The sequence below is a fragment of the Strix uralensis genome, chromosome 28, assembly GCF_047716275.1.
Source record: "Strix uralensis isolate ZFMK-TIS-50842 chromosome 28, bStrUra1, whole genome shotgun sequence".
In the NCBI taxonomy this organism is placed as follows: Eukaryota; Metazoa; Chordata; class Aves; order Strigiformes; family Strigidae; genus Strix; species Strix uralensis.
This window is the reverse complement of record NC_133999.1, coordinates 2,746,782-2,773,271: the sequence shown is the minus strand read 5'-3', so window position 1 is coordinate 2,773,271 and position 26,490 is coordinate 2,746,782. Positions and strand designations below refer to the sequence as shown.

General features: G+C 53.6%; 1 protein-coding gene across 2 annotated transcripts in view; it reads left to right on the top strand.

Moving 5' to 3' along the window:
* Positions 1 to 26,486, top strand: part of BIN3 (bridging integrator 3) — a 42,348-nt gene extending 15,862 nt beyond the window's left edge. For both annotated transcript variants that reach the window (XM_074852134.1, XM_074852133.1), the window contains 7 exons: positions 2,453 to 2,493; positions 3,113 to 3,174; positions 7,504 to 7,640; positions 7,975 to 8,015; positions 17,784 to 17,925; positions 20,075 to 20,209; positions 25,514 to 26,486. In XM_074852134.1, coding sequence (XP_074708235.1) covers positions 2,453 to 2,493; positions 3,113 to 3,174; positions 7,504 to 7,640; positions 7,975 to 8,015; positions 17,784 to 17,925; positions 20,075 to 20,209; positions 25,514 to 25,660 — 705 coding nt within the window. In that variant the 3' untranslated portion in view covers positions 25,661 to 26,486. The remainder of the gene's footprint in view (positions 1 to 2,452; positions 2,494 to 3,112; positions 3,175 to 7,503; positions 7,641 to 7,974; positions 8,016 to 17,783; positions 17,926 to 20,074; positions 20,210 to 25,513) is intronic.
* Positions 26,487 to 26,490: the final 4 nt, after the last annotated feature.

Genomic DNA, 26,490 nt, shown 5'->3' with positions numbered 1-26,490 from the left:
CTGTGAGAGTTGGGTATGTGTAGCCATTGATGATAGCTACTGGGAGCGGGAATTACTGTGTGCTCTGCAAAATCTACTTGGCTCGCTCTCAGCTTGTCCTCCTTGCGCTCCTCCGATCCGCCGGTCGCTGCCGCCTGTAAATCTGCACGGTGGGAGCACGTGAGAGCAGGTTTTCTCTCTCTAGTGCACGGGGGGCCCTGCTCCCCGCCCATCTGTGGTGTGCCTGGGCTCCTGCGACGCACCCGAGAGCAGCGATGACGGGGAGGGCTACATCAGCCTCCAGCCTGCGACGACTGGTAGCCAGTTGCTACTGTGGGCGTGAAAAATAAGAGCAATCCTTGGGCAGCTGTCTCTGCATAGATGGCACTGGAGACGTGAGTCAGGCCGGGCAGCTGAAGTGCCGCCTTGTAGATTCACCTCGATCGGATGTAGAAAGCGCACAGGCAAACGGAGTTGGGTGTTTCGGGGAAGTTTGGAAACCCTGGAAGATTTGGGGGGTTCACATCCCCCGGAGAGTCGCAGGGTGAGGAAGTTTTGCCTTCCTTCATATCCATCAGGCAACGATGCCTTCTGCTCATCTCCGCTCGTTGCAGTGGGGGACTCTAACAGCAAAAGGGAAGGGGCAGATACCACGAATCTTTGCAGGTAGTTTCATTTCGTGGCCAAACCCTCCGGTTCTTGGCTGAGCAGACCCGAGGAAGAGCCTCCCGGAGGTGGAGAGGGCTGGAGCTCCATGCCAGGGGAAGGATACCACCAGCCTTCAAAGGACATATTTTTAAGTCGTGCCCGACCCTCTCTGGTTTGCAACCAAAACAATTCACACATAAGGCATATAAATAGAGTGCAATACTCCCTGGTTATTTTAGCAGCCGGAACAGCCATAGAAATCGAGGGTGATTTTTACTATGTGCTGGTTACCTGACCTCCAGGCACCAGCTGCTGCGGATTTCTGCAGAACTGTGAACCAGGCAGAAGTCGTGTGAGCTGCCCCCACACTGCTCCATGCCTGTTCTCCAGCGACCATTTTTAGCAGCACGAAAGAGAGTTGGAGCTCGGTGGAGGTTTTTCATCGGCGGAGAGAGCCAGCACGCATCCCCCGGATGGTGGGAGCTGATGGTGTGGACAGCTGTCCCCGCTGGGGACGGGGCTGGAACTCGGCACGCTCGCTGCGCCGGGCACCGCCTGCCTTCAGCTCGGGCTGGTCGCCTCGCTGCGGAGTTCAAGTGCAGCTCAAAGTGCAGACCAAAAAGATATTTAGAGAAGGAGGTTTCGGGAAAACCAGAGTTACTGGGCTCCATCTTAAAATACCGATCTTTTAATAGCAATTTTGATTGAACAGCAACTGTCCCTATTAAGCGTTCTGGTTTCACATAATGCTGTTACATCAAGCCTGGGTTTGAAATCCCGAGGACAGCATGAAGATTTGGAACAAACCTTTGGATCCTTCTAGTCCTGGCTGCTTGCAACACTTCGCATTTCCTTAATAGCATGGTAGCTTGACAACACAAATGAACCCAGTTTTGATCCCATGACAACAAAAACGCATGTATTTACTGTTGGCTGGTCAATTGAAATCCATTTGCTTATTTGGTCGACGAGGTGTGGAATGAATGTTTAAGTGTGTGTTAAAAACAGTCAGCATGGAAGGAAAGTTCCTTAAAATATCCTGTATCACTGGAGATTTGCTGCCAGATAGCAAGTAGGAGGAAGCAGTCATTGATGTAGCATCGGGAGAAGGCTGTTCTTGAGCTCTGCGCTCTTCGCCAGCACAGGTTTCTCCTCCCTTTGGTGCCGCAGTCCGCTCGGACCGCTGCTCCAGCGGCAGGATTTCGTTGGAAGGAGCTAGTGCAGGAATAAAGGGCCTATCGAGGGGGCAAATAATGCAGAAATTGGAGGGTTCAGCAACGGCTTGAGGGGTTTGGGGCAGAAAAACCATCCTGTTGAGGATGGGGCGGGAGGGAGCGGCTGGGTGGGGGTCTGGCAGCCAGCCCCGGGCAGAGCCTCCGCGGGGGTCCTTGGCAGAGAGCTGCTGGAGGAGAAGCGGCTCCTCTCAGCTTCTGGGACGATCGTGCCTCTGGAAGAGAAAGCGGGTTCGTCCCCCGCCGGCGCCGAGCTGAGCTGTGGGCGCCTGTGTCAGTGCGTGCTCAGTTGCGATCTCTCTGCTTTTAAGGCATTCCCATTTACTCTGTCAGCTTCCAGTTCATGTGCTGGAGCACATCCTTGGAACGAGCTGACGCAGTTGGTGGCAGTGTCTTTTGCTCTGAGAGAGTCTGGAGGAAGAAGAGCCAAGACTTCATTAACTTTTGAAGCGTAACTCCCCTGGTAGCTGCAGCTTACCCTTCCCTGGGTTCACGCAGGCGTTTGCTGAGGACAGGTTTCCCTGCACAGGTAGTTGCCACTCCAGGCTCTGCTGCAGTACCTCTGAGCTGATTTCCATCTCCTCTTTCCACAGGTGGAGAGAGACTTTGAAAGGGAATATGGAAAGCTTCAGCAGTAAGTATCAACCACACTGGTAAAACAGGAACAGCAGCATACTTTTCTGTTGTGCCCTCTTCTTGCATCTTCCCAGGAAATTTTGGCCAGTTACGCTCTTCGCAGCAAATCACTCACTGCCCTGTAATTTCTAATTCTTCAGAGTTTCTCTGGTGGCTGGGTGTTCAGAGGTGTCCTAAGAAGTATTTGCAGTGGGGTTGAGGTTTGCAGATTATGGCAGCTCTAAAGTAAAGAGTGTAAAATTGCCAGAAAACTCTGGGGTCACCGAACAGCTCAGCACCTCTGACGACAAATATTGGTTTTACCATAACTGACTGTGTCACATAAGCTCACACTTATCATCTGGAAGCATTTGGCTTTGCCATTTGTGGTAAGCGTGAGGACTTAAGAAAATATGTGACTTTGAATAAGAGATCACCAACTTGAAAAGGTTGAAAACCATCTGAAAACAACCAGAAAAGGTTGAGCAGCACTGAACTTCATAGAGCCTTGCCTGGATATTTTTAACTCACAACAGAAGCCAGCATATTCAGCCCGTAAATGATTTGTTGCACGTATGATACACTTCGGTTTGTTTCTTTCCAAGATTCAGACTTTGCCTTGTTCTCCCATCTTTCAGATTGGAAGATCAGACCAAAAAACTTCAGAAGGATATGAAGAAAAGCACAGATGCAGACTTGGGTATGTGACTGTAGGATACATAGACTGTGAACTTGGCCACAAAGAGATGAAGTGACTTTCTCAAGATCACATGAGTAATCTGTGACAAGTCTGGAAAACAAATCTAGATCTCAGTCCCACTCAGTTTGCTTAGTTACAAGGCCATCTGCATGAGGGCTGCCGAGCAGTTTCTCAACCAAGGGAACAGAAAGTATGTTATGGGCTTAGTCCCTATCTCTTGAGCTGCAGCTTGCTGTGTGGCCTTGGACAAGTCACTTTCTTTTCTTTGCCTCAGTTTCTGCAACTGAAAAATAGGCGTAATTATTCCAGTTCTCACGTTAGCCAGGCAGGAGCAGTCTCCAGCTGAGCCTATTGTGTCGAGCAGCGCGCACTCACCTACTTCAGCCGAGGGCACCTGAAGCCAAAGGAAGGTGGGACGAGGCTGCAGGGGGGTCCGCAGAGCACCACGCAGGCATCGCTCTACGTGCCTCACGTACGACCTGCTGACCCAGCAGCTCTCATTCAGGAAAAACCCCGCTCGTTCCCTCGGTGGCTGCTCGCTTTGGCTTGACCTCGTGGCAGTGGGCGATGTAGGAAGCAATAAACAAGTCATCTCTGCCTGTTCCGCCACAGCTGCCTGCTGCTGCCCGCGCGGGGTGACATCTGCCTCGCAGGTGTCCTGTCCCGAGGCACGGCAGCCCCTGCCCGCTCCCTTCGCAGCTTCTCTCGCAGGGAACCGGCGCGACCGCGGCGCGTGGCGCGGGCTGGAAACCGGGGTGGGATTGAGAGGAGATGGAAGCGAGCTGGCGGAGGGGAGCGGGGGATTCTGGATGCTGGGTATCGAACCGAGCAGGGCAGCCTGCAGAAACACGCAGCAAAGAGCTGTTTTAAACACAGATGGCTTTCCTCAGCGTGTGCTTTGGAGTCGTCCCTATTTGTACCGGGTCCCCACGGCTCCGGAGCCAAGGCAGATGCACCAGCACAAACAGGTGTGGGCTGGACGGGTCCAACACTCCGTTCACGGAGGGGCAGGGGAGTGGGAAGCAGCCCCGCCGGGCGCTCTGCCAGCGGGAGGGGCTGGCAACTTCGGGGCTTCCCATGCTACAGGCTCTCACCTGTGTGCGTGTGTGTGTGTCTGCGTGCTCGGATGTTGCCAGACGGAAACGCGGGTGCCGGCTCTTGCCCGCGCTCTCCCACCCTTCCCAGCACAGCGCTGGCACGGCGGGGAGCGGTGGGAAAGGCACCAGTAACCGGCGCTGCCAGGACGCCTTTCCAGGGTGAAAACTGCCCTTTCTGGGGACTCTGGTCATTGTGAGGGATTCTTGGTAAGTTTTTCCTTGTTAAGGATTCCCCTCCCCTCCCTTGCAGTGGGCGTTGTTTATATGGAGCATTTCAAGTCCCAGAGGAGCTGTGGGAGGACTTTCTTTTTCCGTTCTGCTACATGGCAGAGTCACAAATGAGCCTTGGCCAGATCCAGTAAGATCTGATTTCTCATTTAAAGGCATGAAATCATGAGTGGAAGGGAAGATTTTGAATGTGGTCTGGTGAGGGATGGGTGAAGGAAAAGGAGGTAGATCTGAGCAAGCACCGAGGACTGCTTTCCTCACCTGGCAGTGCCCGTTCCCCAGAGGAGATGGCTGTGCTTGCTCAGCCAACATCCAGCCCCCGTACCCGACAAGGATGACAGCGTATCAGCGCTGTTGTGTCCTCCTGAGTGTCTTATTTCTTCCACTGTACCTCTGCGCCGAGGGGGTTGATTATTCACTGCCTGCAAACACTCCCTAGCAAACTGGACCTGGTGGCTCGAGTCTCCACCTTCTGCCAAAAAAGACTCAGCTCAGAACAAGACCGATTCCTCTGTCTGCACGAAAATGTTCCTGCGAGGCTCGGCCGCTGCCCTGCCAGCTGCAGCAGCATGGCTGGGAACAGGGAATGGGTTGTTAGCAGCACTCCCTGTACTGTGGCTAAAGATCACTAACCCCCTTCCCCACCCTCTTTCCAAACCAAATATGATCTTAAGGAGCAGGAGGATGTTCTTTAATTGGAGGCCAGAGCTCTCCTTTTGAAATGAGATGCAGGTAGCCCGCTGGATCAGCGTGGCTCAGTGTTGCTCCCCGGAGCGTGCCTGGCTGTTCTCCACTACTTTTAACATGATTCAAACAAGCAGTGGCTCTCTAAAATCACTTCTTTTACTTGGAGTCGTGTCCTGCACGCTTTATGAGCCAAGTGCAGTACAGACCCCCTCGGAGCCCACCCAAGGGACAGGCGCTGTGATGTGATGCTCTCCTCCTCTCTCCTCTCCTCTCCTCTCCTCTCCTCTCCTCTCCTCTCCTCTCCTCTCCTCTCCTCTCCTCTCCTCTCCTCTCCTCTCCTCTCCTCTCCTCTCCCCTCTCCTCTCCTCTCCTCTCCTCTCCTCTCCTCTCCTCTCCTCTCCTCTCCTCTCCTCTCCTCTCCTCTCCTCTCCTCTCCTCTCCTCTCCTCTCCTCTCCTCTCCTCTCCTCTCCTCTCCTCTCCTCTCCTCTCCTCTCCTCTCCTCTCCTCTCCTCTCCTCTCCTCTCCTCTCCTCTCCTCTCCTCTCCTCTCCTCTCTCCTCTCTCCTCTCTCCTCTCTCCTCTCTCCTCTCTCCTCTCTCCTCTCTCCCCTCTTCTCCCCTCTCCCCTCTCCCCAGAGGTGGGACCAGGGGAAGCCCTCCCCAGTCCTGGCTCCCTGCACACCAGGCTCTGCAGAGCTGCCTTGGGAACCACAGAACCCACCGTGGCCGCTTTTTCAGAGCCGTACAGGTGAGGTCAGCAACACAGGGCAAGCATCTGGCCCGAAGTCTCACTGAACATGCCTGAAAACCCCCAGTTTCTGGCCTCTCGGCGTGACCCCGCTGCTCGCAGCACCTCCCCTCGCTGCAGTACGCTTTCAGTCCTCTCCTTATGAAGGGAAACTAATTTTTCTTCCTGCTGAAGGAGTTCTGCCATTCTTAACTCCGTCCCATTTTGGCACAAATCCTTCCTCAGATGTGGTCACACATATGGATTATATCCCATCTGTTTAAAGGTTTAAATGCCTAAACCCTTAATGTTTGGATAATAGACGGATACGGTAGCTTTGTTATTCCGTAGTTAGCATCTCGTTCTGCATTGAGCTTCCCAGCTATTTAGCTTCTGAGCTCTCCGTATAATTGTGTGTAACCTTTAAATCAGAATGTTTAACCCCTTGATTTATGATCTTAAGCCCCATTATTCAGATGACTTTAACTTTTAATATCTGAGTGAGTACAGTAGGAGTCTTTCCAGAGCTCATCTGTAGCACGGCTCAAGCATCTGGCTTTCTGATCTTAAACTGGAATAACTTCCAGCAGCAGTGCTGACGAAAAAGAACATTTTTTTTTTAGTACCCGTGACTTTTTTTTTTTCCTTCTTTACTCCCATTTATATTGATGCTTGCCTTTTTATTCATCTTTTTTTTCCATTCTGTACCTTAGCTATTTTCTTGCTCTTTTGTAATGGTCCTGTCATAGGGATTTAATTTTCCCTTTGAAGACTGAGCGTTTGGATAGGAAGAGAGACGTGTCTGATGGAACACAAGCAAAAGTGCTCAGCGAGACAGGAACTGAGGCCCGTAGAGTGTGACCTGGTGTTTCTGGATTTCTTGGTGGCAGTCTCAGGGTCTCCAGAGACTTCAGCCTTTGCGTTTTCCCCTGGCTTGTGGGGTTGGTCTCCACGGACAGAGAATTTAGGCTCAGTGAGGGAAAGTGCTTAGCCAGCTTGTGTCTGTGCTGCTTGTGTTGTGCCTATTTTGAGAGTAAAAGAGAAACCTCGTCTTCCAGTCCTGTCAGTCTGGTCCTTTTCCACCAGCACAAAATCACTAAATCCACTTCAAATATATATTTTTGTAAAGCCATTTGAAAGACTTAATGGACTGTGATTTTTCTCATTGTGGAAGAGCTGTAGTGAGACTGAGAGTGACACTTAATAGTCTGTCGAGAAAAGACGTATAAAAAAACCCATCTACATTTTTTTAAGAGAACGGTGCTTTTGTTAGTCTGGTATTATTTCTGGCAACATCACAAGCCGTACATCGGAGTGGTTCAGACTTAACTTATATAAACAGTTTTCTGGGTGTTTACGTGAATGAATTGGTGGCTCTTCCTTTCTTTTCTCTCAGCCACCAGTGAATATCTTCCTGGAAAGTTGTGCTAGATCCCCCCTCGGTGGCTGAACTCCCTGATTTTTGCCCCTGGTCCCCCTTGGCAGCTGCAGGTGCCAGCGCTGGCAGTGAGGGGTTGTGTGACTGTGCCACCAGGCAGCCGCTGAGACGTGACCCTCTCTGCTTTCCTTTGCACGCTCCTGTTGCCCGCAGCCATGTCCAAGTCTGCTGTCAAAATCTCTTCGGACCTGCTGTCGAACCCGCTGTGCGAACAGGAGCCCGGCTTTCTGGAGATGGTCACGGCCTTCGACACAGCGATGAAGAGGATGGACTCTTTCAACCAGGAGAAGGTGAATATGGATAAGGGAGACCAGGCTGTGCTGGGGTGCTGTTGGTATCTCGCCCTGCCAGACAGATCCTCCTTCCCTTTTTGTCTTCATCTCCAAAATACTTCCCACATGAGTTTCTCTACAATCTTACTCTTCTTCTGACTCTGGTTGTACTGGGGGTTGCAGCTCCTTCCAAGCCCATGGGAAAAGTTTGCTATTTTTTGGTTAAAGGGCATTGTGGTTGTGCTCAGAAGCCCTCATCATCCTATGGTAGGCACTGTGCAAACATGTATCCTTGTGCAAACAGGCTTTTTCAACAAGCCTGACATATAATCATCCCTTTTGCTTTCAACAGGTGAATCAGATCCAAAAGACAGTCATAGAGCCTTTGAAAAAGTAAGTACCACCATTGTCTCATGAGCCATATCGAGTGTTTGTCATAGCTGTGTACTTTAGGGATGTGTATCACCGAAAGAGATGTTGCCAGGTTAGAAATCAGCCCTTCCTAAAGAGGTAGGAGTTCACATCCCTGTGACAAAATGGCATCCTTGGTGCTTTACAGCCGGGGCACGGAGAGCTGAGATGGTTTAGCTGAGTCCACACTCTTCTTCTGTGGCAAGGGTGAAGACCTCTTGTGTCTTAACCTGCCAGATGTCTTCACCTGTACTTCAAAGAACACCTGAGATGAGTAATTCTGAGTGTATTAAAGCGTTCCACTTCTCTCCCTTCATGTGTTGGTTACTACCAACGCTTTGCCCCAGCCAGCTGTGGGCAGCAGGCCTGGCCCATCCAGCCCAGGGTGCTGAGTGCTCAGTTGTTCGAAAAAAAGTTTCTTTCCTTTGGAAGTTTTCTAAATAAAAAAGTAAAAGCTTGCTTTCTTTCATGTTTATAAAGAGTACATCCACGCAGGAAGGAAAGAGATGTCGCAGAGCCGTCGTAGCTAGACAGTGAGAGTGGGAGGTGCGGGCAGAAAACCTCCAGCATCCCCCGTCCCGGGCTGGTACCTGCCCCAGGATGGGATGTCTCAGGCCCTGGAGAAGGTCTTACAAACCTCTTCAGGAAAAGCTTCAGACCATGCGTGGTCTTGGACAGAAATCCTTAGGGGACAGCGAGAGCAGGTTTCCGTATTTTCCCCCATCCCTTGCTCAGCGGCGCCGGACGGTGCGTCAGTACTCAGTCCTGCCTCGGCACCGCGGCAATTTTGTCACCAAGGTCTCATCTGGTGCAATTCCCCTCTGTCTGCACAATTTCCACCAGTGTTAGCAGCCATTACCCATGTCACAGGCTGTACCCCCTGAACGTTTAAGGAGCGCTTCAGTTGCTGTGCCAAATGTCTGCTGAAATCCTGAGATTTGCTGTTTTGTTACAAGAACGGAGCAAGCGAGCGAAAATAAAATAAAATTACTTTAATATGACAGTAAGTGTTGCAAATTGCTGAATAACAATTTCAGTTTAGGTTTGACACAGGGTGGTTGGGTTTTTTTTTTTTTAAGTTGTTGTTTCTACCCAAATCTGAAAGTAAAATCTCATATACCACTTAGCGCATGAGGTTACAGTGTATTTCTATCCGGGGGATGTTTGGTGACTCAAGTTTTACCATGGTCGTCTATCCACGACCAGAAATTCTTGGTTATTTAGAAAAAAGAAGAAGAAAGAAAAAAAATCCTAGGCTTGTGCTGTGGAATTGTGTTGCTTATTGTCTAGATTGTCCTCATGAAAGATACATTAACTTTTTCTTCCAGCATTCTGTTAAAATTGGAAGAAGGGCTCGTGTCTCTGAAATCTTCATGTTAGCTTTTTTTTTTCCCCCAACTTGTGTTAAGTTGCTGAAATGAAAGATAATACCTTTCCCTGCAAACCTTGCCTTGTGTTTTAAACCCTGGGCAGTGGATGGGGCCATTAATTAAAGACTCTAAAGCCATTTCCACGTCACTGGCATCTTGCTCCGCGCTTGCGCAGCGCTCGGCTGCTGGTCTAGGTGCTGCCGTAGCACAGCGGGTACAGAAGGGGAAAAGCCCCTTTGCTCTTGCTTTGGGTTTGAGGCAGCTGTGCAAGATCACGTTCTAGGATTCATGCCGCAGGGAAATATTGGGGAAATTAGAGTTTTGCAGGGGCAGCGCTTTCGCTGGGAGGTTTCATCTCAAGGTGTAACGCTCAACTCGCCGCTTATCAGTCCAGTCCTTGGTTAAACGTAAGGGTGTTTACTCCAGCGTCCTGGCTGCTTTCCAGTCTTGGAAATTCTCTCGAACTTCCTAAATTTCCATTAGGCTTGAATATGGTATTTTTTCCCTTCCTGCCCTTTGGCACCTGCAAACGGTTGCTGCGTGCTCTTAAACAGCTTATGTTTCATGCTCGGAGAGGCTGCATCTCCACGCCGAGCAAAAAATGTTCCTTTCGTTCCTTCTTCCGACTCTCCGCAAGCGTGCATGGCCGAGTCGTGCAGCCAGGAACATTTCTAAGGAGCCCAAGGGTCCATTTTGAGGCTAATGAGATGCAGGAGAGAAATGCAGAGCTTGCACCTCCCCTTGTCCTGCTGGCAGATAAACCCCAGCAACGTTTCTAGGATAAAAGTTTCAGATTAATGAAAGCTGCCTTGAGGAGCTCTTCTTATTTCCAGTTAGGTATTGCTTCCCCTCGCAGAGACAGTCCTCCCTAGCCTCTCCCAAACTCGCTTTGACCTAGAAAAAGGCTTTTGCTACAACAGCTGCACTTTATTACATCTTCACTGGTGGTCTTTTATTCTTTATTAGCCAAAGAAACAGATAAGTGGAGTCCAGGCAATTATCATTAGTGGTAATATATTGTAATCAGAGGCACATGTGCAGTAAAATCTCCGTCCAGTTGTCCAGGGATAGTAGGTTTCGGACAAATACTGGAGAATTTGTTAAACCATGTAGAAGAAAGCAGTAGTAGATTTAGAGCGGGGTGGAGGCTCGTATTGTTTAAATCCTTCTGCTTCTGGGGACGCAGGGTTATTCAGAATTTTGCTTTTTGAGCCCCAAGAAGCCCTTGGCTGGGAATCACTCATTTAACTTCGGGGAAGGAGCAAAGCTCTGGTGAGAATGTTGCATATTTCAGCGTGTGGGTTGGGCAAGGAGCTGGGGTGGCTGGGAAAGGTCAGGAGGGATCTGCTCGCCTCTTTGGGAGATGCCTGCATAAATTCACACCAGACCAGCAGATTTGGGGCAAGGAGGGAGAAAAAACAGCTGGTTTTTACTTCACTCTTCCACTTCTTCCCTCTGGTTTGGGTGAGCAGCGAGGTGGATTGGCTGCATCGAGTGATAGACTGTGACCTGTCATCTTAGTGTTACATATTGTGTGTCAGTAGTTAAGGAAGGAAGCAGCTTAAATAAGCCAGGTGGTTCGGAGATTCACGGGCTTTAATGCCTTTCACGTTCGGAGCTGATTTTCGGTGCGACAGAGTCTCGATTTAACAAACTCTAGCTGTCTGAAGCTCCCCGAGTGTCGGGATGTCGCGGTCACCCTGGCGCAGCACCGTCCCCTTGGCTCAGAGCGTGGCCCCGCTCGAGGGGCTGCTGGCCGGGGTGACACAACGGGCGCTGTCGCCTGGGTGCCATTGGCCGGGGCTGGGTGTCAGCGCAGCGGGAGGTCCCAGAGGTGCAATCCAGGAGCCCTTCACAGCAGATCGATGTATAAATTCTGCTAAAACTTTATGTCAACAATATCTGTCAGCAGCAGCAACAAGTGCTTGCCATCCACGGAGCAGGGGGGCCTCCTCCTTCTTCTCCTCCTTCTCCTTCTCCTTCTCCTTCTCCTTCTCCTTCTCCTTCTCCTTCTCCTTCTCCTTCTCCTTCTCCTTCTCCTTCTCCTTCTCCTTCTCCTTCTCCTTCTCCTTCTCCTTCTCCTTCTCCTTCTCCTTCTCCTTCTCCTTCTCCTTCTCCTTCTCCTTCTTCTCCTCCTTCTCCTTCTCCTTCTCCTTCTCCTTCTCCTTCTCCTTCTCCTTCTCCTTCTCCTTCTCCTTCTCCTTCTCCTCCTCCTTCTCCTTCTCCTCCTTCTCCTTCTCCTTCTCCTTCTCCTTCTCCTTCTCCTTCTCCTTCTCCTTCTCCTTCTCCTTCTCCTCCTTTCTTTTTCTTCTTCTTCTTTCTGTTCTTTGTCTTCTTCTTCTCCTTCTTCTTCTTCTCCTCCTTCTTCTCCTTCTTCTTCTTCTCTTTCTTTCCTTTCTTCTTCTCCTCCTTCTTCTCCTCCTCCTTCTTCTTCTCCTTCTTTCCTTTCTTCTTCTTCTCTTTCTTTCCTTTCTTCTTCTTCTCCTCCTTCTTCTCCTTCTTTTCTTTCTTCTCCTTCTTCTTCTCCTCCATCTTCCCATAACCCTGCCATTACCATGAACCCTCAAGCTGCATTTCCTTCCCAGCAGCCGAAGCAGATAACGGGCCGTGAGCAGCCCCAGGGGTGCCGGGGACCGGAAGCAGGAAAAGCCGCTTTCATGTCCTTAACGAGCCCCTAATGAGGATTTCGTGCACAAAGCTAGCCACATGGCTGCCTGGCCCCCTCCCGCCGCGCGGGGCTCTCAGCCTAATCCCCAGCTCGCTGCTTTTTTGTACCGTCATCTTCATTTCTGTTCCTTTTCGCTCCAGTCGGAAGGGCTGGTTTTAATTTCCCCCTTCCTGGTGGGTGGACGGGCCCACGACGGACGTGTGGGCACGGGCTGAGGAATGGCAGGCATCCCCGAGCATAGCCCAGATGCTTCGGCCTCGCGCTGAGCCATCCTTGTGCCTCTCCAAACTTCCTCCTCATCTCATCCACCGTCGCTTTCTCCTGCATCTGATGCTCCCCAGCTCTGTTACTCCCTTTTCCCCTGCCTGGTGCCAGCCGTGGATCCTGTCCGCTCCCTTTTGCTTTCATTAACCAACCCGTTGTCCCTCAAGTGATGCCAAAGGGAGAGCGCGTGTGTGTGCCAGCGTAGTCCAGCTCACAGGGCTGCCAACAGGAGTGCTTGAGACACTTGCAAACGGGGAGAAATAAAGGTTTTACCATTATTTTTCCCTACGCCAAAGCCCTCGCACATCTTTCGCATTGCTGACACTAAAAATGGGGGCTGGAGGAAGCCGCAGGACGGGCACCGGGGATGCATCAGGGCTGGAGAGGGAGAGGAGAGGACGGGCTGCAGGCGGGGAGGCAGCGGGACGGTCCCACTCCTCGAGCATCCCCGCAACGAGCCGCTCGCCCGCAGCTTCCCACCAGAGAGTTTTCAATTTTCAAGCACCAGACTTGTCAGCCGGGCTGACTAACGAACGAATCCGGCAGCGACGGGAATCCTGGTGGCACTTTTATCTTCCGTGGCACTGTCTCTCCAGCCCCGTCCTTTAATTATGGGAAGCTGATGGGTGGCTGGCGTGGAGACGAGGTGGCAACATGATTTATAATTCAGAGAATCGGGTGATTTATTTATTTTTTTTTCAGGGCTAAACTGTCATCCTAAGAGGAGTTCACAGGTACGTTCCCCGTCTCCCCCCGCAGCAGCAGGGAGACAGTAATTTGTGTTTTCTTTGAGTTATCCCTGTGTATCTCCCCTCACCTGCTCCTCTTAAGCTGCCTGTATTGTAATCCCCTCTCAGCAGCCTTGCCTAAAAAGTGACAGGGAACAACGGCGGCTTATTCCCCAAGCTGCTTTCGTGGCGGGGGCTCTAATGCCCTGCGCTGCTGTTTTACCTTCACTCCTGCTCTGTGCTTTTAGCACCGAACCCGCCAAATTTTCTTTTAAGTCGGCTTCAATTTTCTTGACTTTGTATTTAAAAAGGAAGTGTCGAGTAACAGAGGGCGGTCCTGGGGATTTGGGAGTGGGTTACAGCTGTCAGACCCTCTCATCCCCTACAAAAGCAGGGTCTGGGTGGAGCGTACCGAGGAGGATGGTGCTGGGCTTATCAAGAAATACCCACATCTGCTATCGGGCTTTTCATCTGGGCTTCTCAGAGCGCTTTGCAGCAGGAGGAACCGCTGCCCTTGCTCCGTGTGCAGGTGGAATGGATGGGTGAAACAACCAGGGTTTGCTTCTGAGGCTTCCCCGGTCCTGCGAAAAAATTCTGGGTTTAGTTGTTCGTTTCCAGAGTGGCTGGTACTGTTGGGATGTTGCTCACCACCTCATGGCACTAAGGACAGTCCTTGGCCCTTGCCAGGAGGGTTTGTGGTGCTTAGCCAAAGGCTCCTCAAAAGATCTGAGATCTGCGCAGGGCTTGGGAACCGAGGGATGTGTCCGTGGATGGCAGCAGCTCTGGAGGCTTTGGCCTTTCTGCCAGGCTTTCCACCAGCAGCGTTTGTAAATAACATGCATGAGATATTTGCGAAGACGCTGGGGTGACATGTGAAATGCAGCAATTTATTAAGTCATCGGAATAACTTGGCAGTGGAGGGAGCCCGTATCTCCCTATCACCCTTCACGGGTGTTTACCACCCCTGGCACTTGGCTTGAGATCGTATTTCTGTACACACAGGGGGAAAAACCCGGGCAGGACTTCAGCGCGGGCAAGAAACCCGCTTCTGTCTGAATTGCAGGGGAATTTCAGAGCTGCTGGGTTAATAGGGAATTCATACGGAGTGTTTCCTTCAGGAGCCCGAGGCAGCTTCACCTCAATCCAGATCAGTCCAAGGAAGGAGCATCCTTCCCTGCTTGAGCTGAAGCTAATCCTGCGTGAAAATTAAACAAGGTGACTCACGGGGAGAGCTCGGTCGGCACGGGGAGAGCTCAATCAGCACCCCGGTGGTCTCTGGAGGAGCCATGGCTGGCCTGATCCTTCCTGCTGGTGCCAGCAGTGAAGGGCCACCGCACCGACACCACCTCGGCTGCTACGTGGGGTTTGCAAGCGACTTAGAAATCCCCACACCACTTTGCTGCTCGCCTGCGGCCGCTAAGGAAGAACTCAAGTGGATTTCAACTTTCCTGCTCACAGCCCTGAAAACCCCTCAAGCATCTCGGGGCGGGGGTAGTTCGAGCCCCCTGTGTGCATCCCATAACTTAACGCTGATGTTTCCAGCACCCAGGCCGGAGCGGGGGGCACCCAGAGCCAGGGCTGTGGGAAGGTGGGTTGGAGCCAGGGAGCTGGCATGGGGCGTTTTATTAATGGCAGCTTATGGAGCTGAGCTGCCCCTCCCTCCCTCTGAAATGCAGCGTATAATCTGTGCATTAAAAGTCCTTGTGAGACAGTAGTTGCTGTGCCTACACAGTGACAGCTTCTTCAGATCCAGCGCCGTAGATATTTTTTAAAGCACTGCTGGAGTACAGTGTCCTTCCATTACGGGCTGCAAAATCGCACCGAGTTGATACTAGGAACAAAAAGGGGGAGAAAAAAAAAAAAGTATAAATCAAGCCTTTTTCCTTTTAAAAAACCAGATTGAACTTCAAAGTAAATGGAAACTGTGTCGCTGATCGTCTTCTGCGTTCTCACTTGCTGCGTTTCTGAGCTAAAGGGTTCGCTCTTCCCCTGCGGTAGCGAGTTTGTAAGATGTAAATGGCTGCGTGCTAATTCTCTGGTGTCTCGTGGCTCTTTTAATGTACGAGCACCGTGGAAGTGCCAAGCGTTGAGAGAGCGTGCAAGAGAAAGGGCTCAAAAGCTGAAAAATGCCATTTAAAAGCTGGCGTTGGGTACTGACACGAGGCTTAGCAGTTTTGTGGCATCCTCTTGGTAAGCGTTGTCCAAGAGCTGGTGGGTGCACGGGCAGTGACGGCCGCATCCAGGCCACGCTGGTGGCTTGGCAGCCTCGGAGGGGATGGCCACAGCTCAAACCTTTGGTGCCCAGCCTCCTGCAGACCAGGGAAGGGAGGATTTCCCAGCCCCAAGTTGTCTCCTCCGCTGTTTCCCGGGCCTGGAGGCACATGGTGGAGGAGCAGCGTGTTGCGGAGGAGCAGCTCAGCTCATCCCCGTAGTCCTTCGTGAGCTGCACCTTGCTCCTGCCCTGCTTTCGGGTGTGATAGAGGGAAGAGGTTGTGTGCCGTTACCAAACCCGCCCCATCAGGGATATAACACAAAAATAAAGCTGAGAGCCGCCGGCCTGACGGGATCCTGCCTTTCCATTGCCAGCTCATTAATAATTGGGAGAAATTTCTGCAGAAGCTGCAACCGCAAGCTGCTGACATTAAGTGTGCGCTGTTGGCAAGGAACCTCCGTGCTTTTATACCGAGGAGACCTCCCAACCTGGGTGCCCCCTTCCCTTCCTCCGTGCAGCCCTTACTCCCTATTTCCCTCTCCCGGCGTATTTTTGGACCTTATGTAGAGGGAGGAGGTATTTTAGCAGCAGCCCATCGCCCAGGAGATGGTGAGCCCATGCTTGGAGCTCGGCGCAGCCAGGCCGTGTAAGCCACCACGGCATTTAAATATAATAGGGAGCCGTGTGTGAAGATCACCATAAAAAGCAATGTCAGGGCAGCAGCATCTGATCCGCGCGCGGGCAGCTGGGCGGCAGGGTGACGCTGGGCGAGCTCCCTGATGACTTTTGCAGGTTGCTCCTCGTGCCGTGGCCCCGGTCTCGGTCAGAGGGAGAATATCATCGAGGGGAGGGGGAACGTTAGAGCCTTGCACGGACCAGCCCTGGTTGTCCTGGGTCAGCAGGGATTGCACGAACACATCCCTGGGTCCCCGCGGCGGGGAGGGATGCTTGAACACAAAGGCTTGAACACAAAGATCTCCCCTTCCCCCTCGCTTTTGGCATTTGCCCTTTGCGGACTGGTAGGGCTCAGGGACAAAAGCTTTGCCTCTGCACCCGCCGGTCTGGCACATTAGCACCCTCCGGGGCGAGCACGGCGGCGGAAAATGAGATTTTAATAGGGGATGGAGTGGCTGTGCCGGGCTGCGAGCGCCCGTCGTTTTGTTTGAACCCGAATGCCTCTGTATTAGCCCTGCATCCGATTACATCTAAAGCAAATTACAGTCGTAAAGTGAGATTTGTGTTTTTCTTTTTTGCTAATGTGCCCCCCAGTCTGGATTATAGTTTGTTGGGTTTTTTTTTTTTCAATTTAAAGAGATCAGAAAGCTGTTTACTCGCGTTTCTGAAGTGAAAATCATCCCCAGGCTGTTTAAACACATTTTTCATGACCGGTTCCTGGCCTTGGCCCCCCAAAATGACCCTGTAATTTGCAGAGATTAAATTAATATATCCAGAGGTAGGGTGACCTGTTTCATACAGACCCACAGCCCAGCACCAGCACAGTCCCCACTGGTATAATTTGATTTACTGAAATTTGGGAGACGAGAGCAGCGCTCCAGTTTCTGGCTTTCCCTCTTCTGTCGCATTCAAAAATACTCTCTCTTGTCTTCACCGTCAGATGTTCATGTTTCCTCAATTTGTAACACATTTTAATAATATGAATCTTCCTGTAGCCTGGCTAATTGTTGGCTGCTGTTAATCCTTCTGTGTGGGGTACAGAGCTCCTCTTCAGCTGGGCAAGCCTTGCCGTACGGCAGGCTGGGCTTCGCAACCCCAGAAATTGCCTGAAAAAGCAAAGGTTGCTGCAGTTAATATTTATTTTGTTCTTCATATTTATTTTTCCCAGACTTTCGATTCAATTCCTCTGCCTGTTCATTCCCTTTCCAAACACGGTATTGGGGAAATACCACATTAGCTGGCTATCTATGGGGGGGAAAGTTGTTTATTTTTCTCCCTTTGGTTTGCTCGGTGGAGTTAACAGCTTTGTTTTCTGCAGCAGCTTCCGTCCCCTGTCCCAGACAAGGCAGCTCTCCATGTTCTTGAATACAGCAGCTGGAAGAGAGGGGGAAAACTGTTAAAAATAAAAAACTAATGGTAAAAGCATAAGGGCTGGCAGGAGCAGTCAGAAGCAGGTTGGGACCTTCAAAGTACTTTTACCAGGCTTTGCAAAATTGGCTCGGTTTTTATTATTATTATTTAAAAACACACTCTCAGACACATGAATTGACCTTCACAAAAAAAAAAAAATAGGCCTGTGCTTCTAGCTCTCCTCTCAAACACCCTACCCTGGCAAGGCTTTGCAAATCTTTATATGTAATTTAATTCTTTCTTCCAGTCTCCTGGAAGATTGCAATGAAAGCTTTTGTGTTTGCAACAGGCTTTGTTTAAACCCCTGGCTATTTCTGGCCTGAATCCTGAATTATTTGGGGGCTTTTGCCTGGAAGATCGCCTTGGATGCTGCATCCCACCAAGATATCCCACCCAAAAACCCCCTTCCCATCCTTTCACCAGGTTCAGCAGCGTGTTCCCCAGCCTGAACATGGCAGTGAAGAGACGGGAGCAAACGCTGCAGGACTACAAGCGCCTGCAGTCCAAGGTGGAGAAATACGAGGAGAAGGAGAGGACCGGCCCCGTCCTTGCCAAGCTGCACCAGGTACCGAGATGCTCACGGCCCCAAATCCCCAGCAGGGTCAGTAGGAAAAAGCCCCAGGGCTTGGGAAAAGCTGGGAAGAGCTTTTCTCTTGGCGTTTGACATCCACGCCGAGCCCCTGTGAAATAGGACGTTGTGGAGGGATGTCTTTTATGGATGTAAAATTCCCACGTAGGAAACTTGATAACAGAAATGTGCATTAGAGAGCGCAGCGCAGGGGAAGAGCCAGTTTTCCAAAATAAAATGAAATAGAAGCCACAGGAGCTGGGGATGCTTGGAGGAGCAGCCAGCGCTGGAGTCGACACACGGGGGGTTTCCCCTTGCCCTCCGCGTCTGAGCAGGCAGCTGGATGGGAAAAGGGGAAGATCAGAGCGTTTTGAGGCTTTATGTTTGCCACCTGTTACAAAAATTCGTCTTGGAAAATTGCAGTAATTGGTTAACAGGAAGCTTTGCCAGATTCTTTTCTCTCTCCCAAATTTTAGCGAAATCGTGATTATTTTTTTATTTTTTAATTAAATCTTCACCAGCATTTCTCCCCAAATCTGTCGCTCCTGCAGAACGTTGCGTGATGCTCGAAGGAACAGTTGAGTTTCTCAGTGTCAAAGAACGTGTATTTTCTGATGATTTTCCCCACAAAAATTAAGTTTTGTGTTAAAGAATAGCCCTATCAGCCTTAACAAAAGAGACCTCTGATTTAATAGTAAGCAGCTTACTTCGCTTAGCCTCGGTGACTAAAGCTGCAGCTGGAAAAATGTGAATGCTTTTGTCCGGGTGATTAAGCAGGTTTTAGTTATTTAATATTTTTTCCCTTAATGAACTTCTGTGTGATCTAATTCCCCCCCAAAAAGATCTTAACTAACCACTGCGTGAGCTTAAGCGCCTGCAGGAGCCTTAAGCCATCCTGAAGCTGGGACATCGGAGAGGTCCACAAATTTGATGGGAAATAGCATAATCTCATCCAGGTATTTTTATTGAGCTGCAAATTTGCATCCTCCCTTCAGAGCTGTTCGCTCAAAGTCTTCTGCCCCGCGTGAACTCCACCCCGGGAGTTGAAACACTCCTTGTTTCATGGCAGACGATGAATTTGCTCATTTGCCTCTCAGACCTACTTAAGCCTGATATGATTTAAGGCTTTGTCCATGCCGTCCCTCCGGGGTGCTGTCCCAGGGAGCGGGACCGGCGCCGCGGCTGGGCTCGGCTCGCCGGCTTTCTCCCGTGTCCCCCTCCCGTCGGAATGGCACCGGGATTAAGTGGCAGACTCGAACCGGTCTAATATTTCACAGCCCACCCCCTCCTGCCCTTTTCCACACCATCTCAGAGACATTTCCCTTTCTCCCCACGCTTCTGTTTAAAGAAGCCAGTTGGACGCGCTGAGCTGAAGGTCACGGGCGAAAATGACGGTGGGGGCAGGATCCTCTGGCGATGCTCTTGGGAATTGCAGGGTGAGGGGAGGATGGGGATGTTCTCCAGCCTGGCTGAGCTTTGGGGCTGGTTTTTGTCTTCGTTTTTCTGAAGGGGAGAAGACCGGCTGGCTCGCGATCTCTGCAGCAGCCTCTCCAGGTGTCCCATGGCTTTCCTCATGGTCCAGGGCCAGAGCTTGGGTCCCACCAGGCTCCTTTACCTGGTCATTTGTCCCACCAGGCCCCGTTGGATGGTCTTATGGGTCCCACCAGGTTCCTTTAGCTGGTCATTTGTCCCACCAGGCCCTATTGGATGGTCTTATGGGTCCCACCAGGTTCCTTTAGCTGGTCATTTGTCCCACCAGGCCCTATTGGATGGTCTTATGGGTCCCACCAGGTTCCTTTAGCTGGTCATTTGTCCCACCAGGCTCCACTGGATGGTTGTATGGGTCCCACCAGGCTCCTTTACCTGGTCATTTGTCCCACCAGGCTCCATTGGATGGTCTTATGGGTCCCACCAGGCTCCTTTACCTGGTCAGTTGGTCCCACCAGGCTGCATTGGATGGTCATATGGATCACACCAGTCTCCTTTAGCTGGTCAGTCGGTCCCACCAGGCTCCGTTAGCCAGTTGCTCGTTGCCCCTGGGTCAAAGCAGAGCAGTCTGCTGGCCTGGGGTGTCCTCTGTGCAGGCCTGCCCAGCGGAAGGACATTTTCCCAGACATCTCACTCCCCATCCTCTCTCCTTTCCCAGGCCCGTGAAGAGCTGAGGCCAGTGAAGGAGGACTTTGAAGCCAAAAACAAGCAGCTCCTGGAGGAAATGCCCAAGTTTTATAGCAGCCGCATCGATTACTTCAAACCCAGCTTCGAGTCGCTGGTGCGGGCGCAGGTGAGACGCTGTCCCCTTCCTGCCAGGCACTGCCACATGTCCCTTTGGTGGGTGTCCTCACTGCAGGGCGCCTGGGGGGACAAACTGCTCTTAGAGCAAGGAACCTTCTGGAGCTGGGTGTAACGCAGGGGTAGCACACAGCAATCCTCTGCCCTCCAGCAATTTAATTACCGAGTGGTGTGAGGCCACAGGGAGCTGCGGTGGCAGGTCACCATTGGACCTTGTCCTGGCAGAGGAGCAGGTTGGCATCTGCCGGTACCTGCGGTGATGCGGTGCTGGCTGCCCGCTGGAAAAAACACCCAGAGGTGAGTTTTCTCTGGTTTATATGGATCTGCCTCGTGTCAGGGACGCTCCTGGGACACGTGTGATGTCCTGTCCCACGACGTAAGGCAGTTCAAGCCCTGGTTATACATCAGCCGCTGGTGTTCGACGGCTTTATCCACCTGGGTACGTCATCTCTTTGCGTTTGTAGTCCTGAGCTCAGGGTTGGATCTTGTTTGAGGTGATGAGATGCTCAGGGCTCATCCTAAGGGTCTCTTCTGGCTCTTGGTAACCAGAACCGGGGTGTGCTGGCAGAGATAGAGGCGGCTGCTGTGTAATCTCCACACCAAGGATTTGCAGGAAGGGGTGGCCTAAATAAACCGCAGCCTGCTTTAATTTCCATCCTCCAGCTTCCTTCTGCGACTTGCTGCCGCTCCTCCTCCATCTTCCTTCTCCTCTCACCCTTTTCTTTAGGCTGGAGAGGAACATTATCGGGATCTAATCTAGCTTTGAACTTCTGGCATCTCGGGCGTCCGTCGTGCCCCGGATCACGGGGTGGTCCAGCGCCAGGAGGTGGGCGAAACCACGCGCTGCTCCTGGCGTGGGCGCTTTCCTACGGTATTTTTTTTGGAAGGGAGCTGCTGCGGTGACACAGGTGCGGCGGGGTGGTGCAAAGAGCACGTGTTTCGTCTCACCTCCGACTTGGGGGGGGGGGGCCCTCTCCGCAGAGCTGCCAGCAAGTTGTCTGCAGGCTGATTCACCTACCAGATGGTGCCGATGCACCCTGCCGCCGCCTGGGTGGGTGCTGGGGATGCTGTTCTTGCTGTTCCCTTAGCAATCGGGCGCGCGGGGCTCCCTGTTCCAGCCATCGCAGCCGAAATAACCAGACTCCCTGGAGCCACCGCAAAGTCTCGCCGGCCCTTCCCCCTGCAAACCCTCTCTGGCCGCTCGCTGTGGGTGGGTCGTTTGGATGAGACCTTGAAACCCGAATGCCGCCTGCTGTGTCTGGGTGTTTGTGATCCAACGGCAGTTTCCTTAGAGAGAGTGGCTTTGCCCCTCTGTCCTTGGCCACCGTGGCCCTCGCTTGGCTCCTGCTGGCTCCCGGTTGCCAGCTGGCTCCTGCCTCGGCTCGCCGGGAGCTTGGGGCGAGCGGGTGGCAGCTCGGGGGGGACCGATGTGCTCGGGGCACCGGGAGATGCGAGCGGGGAGTGGCAGGGCGCTGCTGCCGGGGCTGTTTGCAAGACTCGCCGTTCATACCCTCTTCTTCCTTGGCAATCCTCTATTATTCCTTGGGAATCCTCTATTTTTCCTTGGCAATCCTCTATTTTTCCTTGGGAATCCTCTATTTTTCCTTGGGCTCCTCTATTTTGTTTCTTGGCCGTCTGCCCTGCCTCTCTTCAGGTGAGGATCTTTGTTGGGAAAGGCGAGCAAAATCCCGATTTTAATACCCAAGAGGCAGCGCCCTAACAAAGCTGATGCATCTCCCTTAGGCTGGACTAAAGCCGGTCCCAGATGGATGCTAAAGGAGGTCACATCCCACCCTCCCTGACGACCTCGATGGGAGCTGCATCCCTCTTCCCCAACACTGGCTGCATCCTTCCCTCCTCGGGGAGGGATTCACCAGCACGACGCATCTCCGCTGCCGGGAGGAGCGCTCGGCACTCCCCTAATGACTCGTTTGTGCCGAGGCTGGGCTCAGGCTGTGTGTGTCCCCCCTCGCCCCCACGCAGTGTTTCCCCCATCGCAGGTGGCTGAAATAAAAAAGAAAAGGGAAGTGACTTGCCCAAGGTGACTTAATGAGTCAGGGGCGAGCCAGGAATAGCACCCAGGAGCCCTGACTCACCGCAGCGGCTGCTCACCTGCAGGGGTGAGGGCAGCCGGGGGGCTGCCGTGGTGATGCCAGGAGCATCCCCAGCCCCATCCCAACATCCCAGGTGTGAGCCGGCGGCGGGAGGCACGTGAACACCAAGGGCCAGCCCTGGTCATCCCACCACTGTTGCTTCCCGGGTTCTCTCTCTCTCCCTCCATGCCTCATTGAGCTTATTTAGCGTCGTTTAGGGGTCATGTTACTTGGAATTTCTATTTTCAGCCTCTTCGCCGGGTACCTCCAGGAGCGATGGGTGGCCCGTGGGGCTCGAGCGCGCATCCCTCAAGGAAAGGGGCGGGCGGGGACATGGAGGCTGGGGGGCTGTGACTCTGGGGGTGCTTGTCCCCAGGTCAAACCCGCCACTCGAAGGCGGCCCCGGCTGTAAAACTGTGTAGTTCTCCCTTTTTTAAAAATTTTTTTTTTTTTGGCCCCTGGAGAAAGCGGGAGGGGTTAAAGCGAGACAAGTGTGTGACAAGTGGCACCAGCCAGCGTGACGATGAGCTACGAACGCTGGGAACGAGCCGTGCCATGGCAAAGGGAAGGACCCCGCTTCAAGCCAGCTCCAAAGCAGCAGCTTCGTGGCTTTGACCCAACGAGACCCTCCAAGACCTTCTCGGCGGGCGGCTGCGTTCCCATGGCACAGCTTGGCCGCCGGCCCCGGTGCCGGGTGTCTCCTGACAGCGTGACATGCCCCGAGCTCGCAGGGGCTGTAACATTCAACACCAAATACTTCTGTCCACCCACGTGCCTGGGCCAAGCCAACGGAGGCAAATATTTCCCTGGCTGAGGACTTTGAAGTGGCCACATGAAGATGAAAGGGGGAGATTTGGAGCCCCGTCACTGGTGCGAGCGCGTGAACAACACTTCCTTCCCGCCTTGCGCTTTATTTTTCAGCTAGAAAACATGATACTGCTCTGTTTTTTTTAATGAAATGGGGAAAAAGATGGGGCTTACGAGGCAGGACTGGCCGTGGGGCAGCGCCGTGGGTTGGGGTGAGCGTCTGTAGTCCGGCCCTGGCAGCGACCCCGGGCTTTTGTTTTGTGTAGGGCTGACATAAACACAAACTGCCGCTGCCCGGCTGTGGCATTGTAAACACGATCTATAGAAAATCAGGAGAACACGGTGTCCCGAAACAGAATTAGTTCAAGACAGGTGGACTCGGGGCCGTTGGCTCGGTCTCAAAGGCGAGTTGGAGATGGGATTTGATGGGATGGGGACGGAGCATATGGTATCCATAGCTGGAAAAGTACTGAGCTGCCGGCAGCAGGTACAGCGACGCCGGGACGAGCTGCCTGCGGTGCCACGGGGGGGGCATCGGGCCGGGGTGCAGCCCCCTCCCCGTAGAAGCAAGGAGGGTTTTCACCCGTATTTCAATGGGAGAAAAGAGTCTGTGGGAGCGCGTTGATCAAGCCCAGGAGGCTCAGCTGGCAGCGTCCTGGGTGACTGCTTACTGGTTAGGCACTGGGTCCTACTGGGGGAGAAGAGCATCCCCAAGGAGAGCCACTGGGCCGTGGGGACCCGCTGTGTCCCCCAGGAAGGGCTCGATGGCTGTGGCACGTGGGCAGCGGTGGGGGCAGCCACCAAAATATTTGCTCTGTGTCGCCGGTTCAATATGGAGGAGACGCCGCTGCGGATGCTGGTGTGCCCGGGGCTCGAGGTGGTGGGGGGTGTGGGGGGGGGGACACACACGCAGCTCCCCCGGCTGCACGCAGCTGCCTCCGGCCTTGTCGTCCCGGGGAGATTCGTTTCATCGTGCCGGTGCCTTTTCTGTGCCGGAATTGGCAGCGCCACTTGGCCATATGTGACTGAACCGAGCCCATCTGACGCCGGGCTGGGGACGAGGGACACGGGGGGCTGCACCAGCGCCGGGGGTCCGCGCTCACCCGCGGCGTTGCCGAGGGATTACGGTGCCGGCGGGTGTTTTTTGACACGTTTGGCTCAGGGCAGCGTCTTCTTGCTTGGGTGGGGAGGGGGGTGTGGGGTGGCCTGGCTGTGGGGGCTGTGGTTTGGTGAGGTGGGGGTAGGGGTCTTGCCTGCACGGCCCTGCCGCGGCGCGGGGTTCGTTAGTCACTGTGTAAATGAGCATTGATGCTGAATCACCCGGCGCCCACTGCGTGGGGAGACCCGGGCCCAGAGCAGCCCCCGCTGCACCCCGGTATGGACCTGAGGAGGGTGGGGACAGGGGGGAGGCTGCAGGCAGCTGGCAAAGGCGTGTGGGTCCCCAGCATCTCCCCTCGGCCCTGCCCAAAATAAGCATCATTTTGAGCAAGATTAGGGGAGCCGGTCTCCATGGAGACTGTGCGTGTCTCCGCACCGGCGCTGCTGGAGATGCTGGGTGCTCCCGGAGCCTCGCCTGTGCCCCTCTGTGAAATGGGGGCAACGCTGGCATCGTCTGACGCAGGGGGCAGCGCTTCCCCGCCCCTCCCCACCAGAACTAGGGGGATGCCCAGCTCAGGCACCCCCATCGCCCTCCTCCCGTGAGGCACAGCAGCACCTGAGCCGGGGTGGGGGGCCTGATTCTGACCCCCCTGCCCGCTGCGCCGGGTGCTGCCGCAGGCAGGAGTTGCTGCCAGCACCCGCCGGGCACCGCGGCTCTCCTTCGGCGAAGGCCCGCGCCCGAGCAGGCAGCCCGGTGCCATCTGCCTGCACTGACCCACTGGCTCCCACTCCGGGAAGCGCTGCTCGCTGCCGGAGTTAATTGGCGATGCTAATTAGCACATTATTAAAACACCCCTCCCCCTGCTTCACGCAGGGTAGTGGCGCTGCCAGGCACCGCTCACCGCGCTCGCCGTAACCCCTGCCCAGGGGAGCAGAGACCCCTCGGAGAGTTGGGCAACGTGGGCCAGTGGCTCGTCCCGGTGCCGGTGCCACCGGCGAGAGGCAGGGGCTGGCGGCTGCTCGGTGGGGCTGGGGGCCGGCGGCAGCCCCGTGCACGCAGCTCCCCAGATGGGAAGCGAGCAGAGAAGGGCAGCGTGTTATTAAAATGTGTTGAGTTGTAATAATCTAAGGGGGTGGTATTAACACATGGGAGGAAGCTATTTTAGAAACAGAAATGCTGAGGCGAGGGGCTGGCTGGGGCAGTGCCGCACCTCTTGGCTCTGACGGTGGGGTGGGGAAGGAGACCCCCCCTCCTCTCAGCCCCTCCTCACCCCCATTTCTCCCCCCTTTTACAACAGGTTGTCTACTACACGGAGATGCACAAGATCTTCGGCGACCTGACGGCGCAAATCGACCGGCCCGGCTTAAGCGACGAGCAGCGGGAGCGGGAGAACGACGCCAAGCTGAGCGAGCTGCGGGCTTTGTCCATCGTGGCCGACGACTGAGCACCGTGGCGGGATGGTGGTGATGGGGATCCCCCCCCCACCCCTTCAGGCTGCTCCCCATCTCCTCCCTCCCAGGGATGGACGTGGGGGCTTTAACCGCTGGCTGCTCTCTTTGCCCCATGGCTCTGCCCTCCTGCCAGGACAAGGTATTGCCTAGGGCAGGGGTGGGGGGCACAGCAGGGCCCCCCCTGTTCTATCCAACCATTTTCTGGATTGGCTCTGCCCCCCCAGCAGCCAGGCTTTGCCCTAAACAGGGGTTTGTAGGGAATTGGCCACTCTGCAGCTGAAAATGGGGAGGGGGCTGGGTGCTGCCAGCCCTTCGCTCCATGCCCAGCACACCTCGACCCTCCCCGCACCCCCTTCCAGGTCCAGATCGGGCCCAGACTCCTTGATTTTCTAGCAGGAGGACGGGGCCACTCCAGCAGCTGCTCATTTTGTGCCTTAGAAGCTCAGTAGCCCCCCCAGGGGGAGGGTAAAAGCCTTCAAATTCCATTTTTTGAAGCATCAGAGAGCGGTGAAAGGGCTGTGCTTCCCCCGGCGAGCATCAAGTGATGCCAAGCTCTGAATCTGCCCCATTTTAAGCAGGAACAATGCAAAGTGCCTCTGCCCCACAGCTGGGGGGGGGTGCAGGGGGTGCACATCTGCACAGCCATGGGTGCGTGGGTGCCCCCCCGAGGGCTATAGGGGAAGCCCAGAGGAAGGCAGGGGGGGATGCAAAAGGGAAATGCAACCCCAGGGAAAACCGAGGGGGTGTGGGGGAGCTCTCCAGCTCGAATTGGGGTACAGGGGCTCCGCTGCTCTTCTCCAATAAAGTTTTTGGCAGAGCAGGG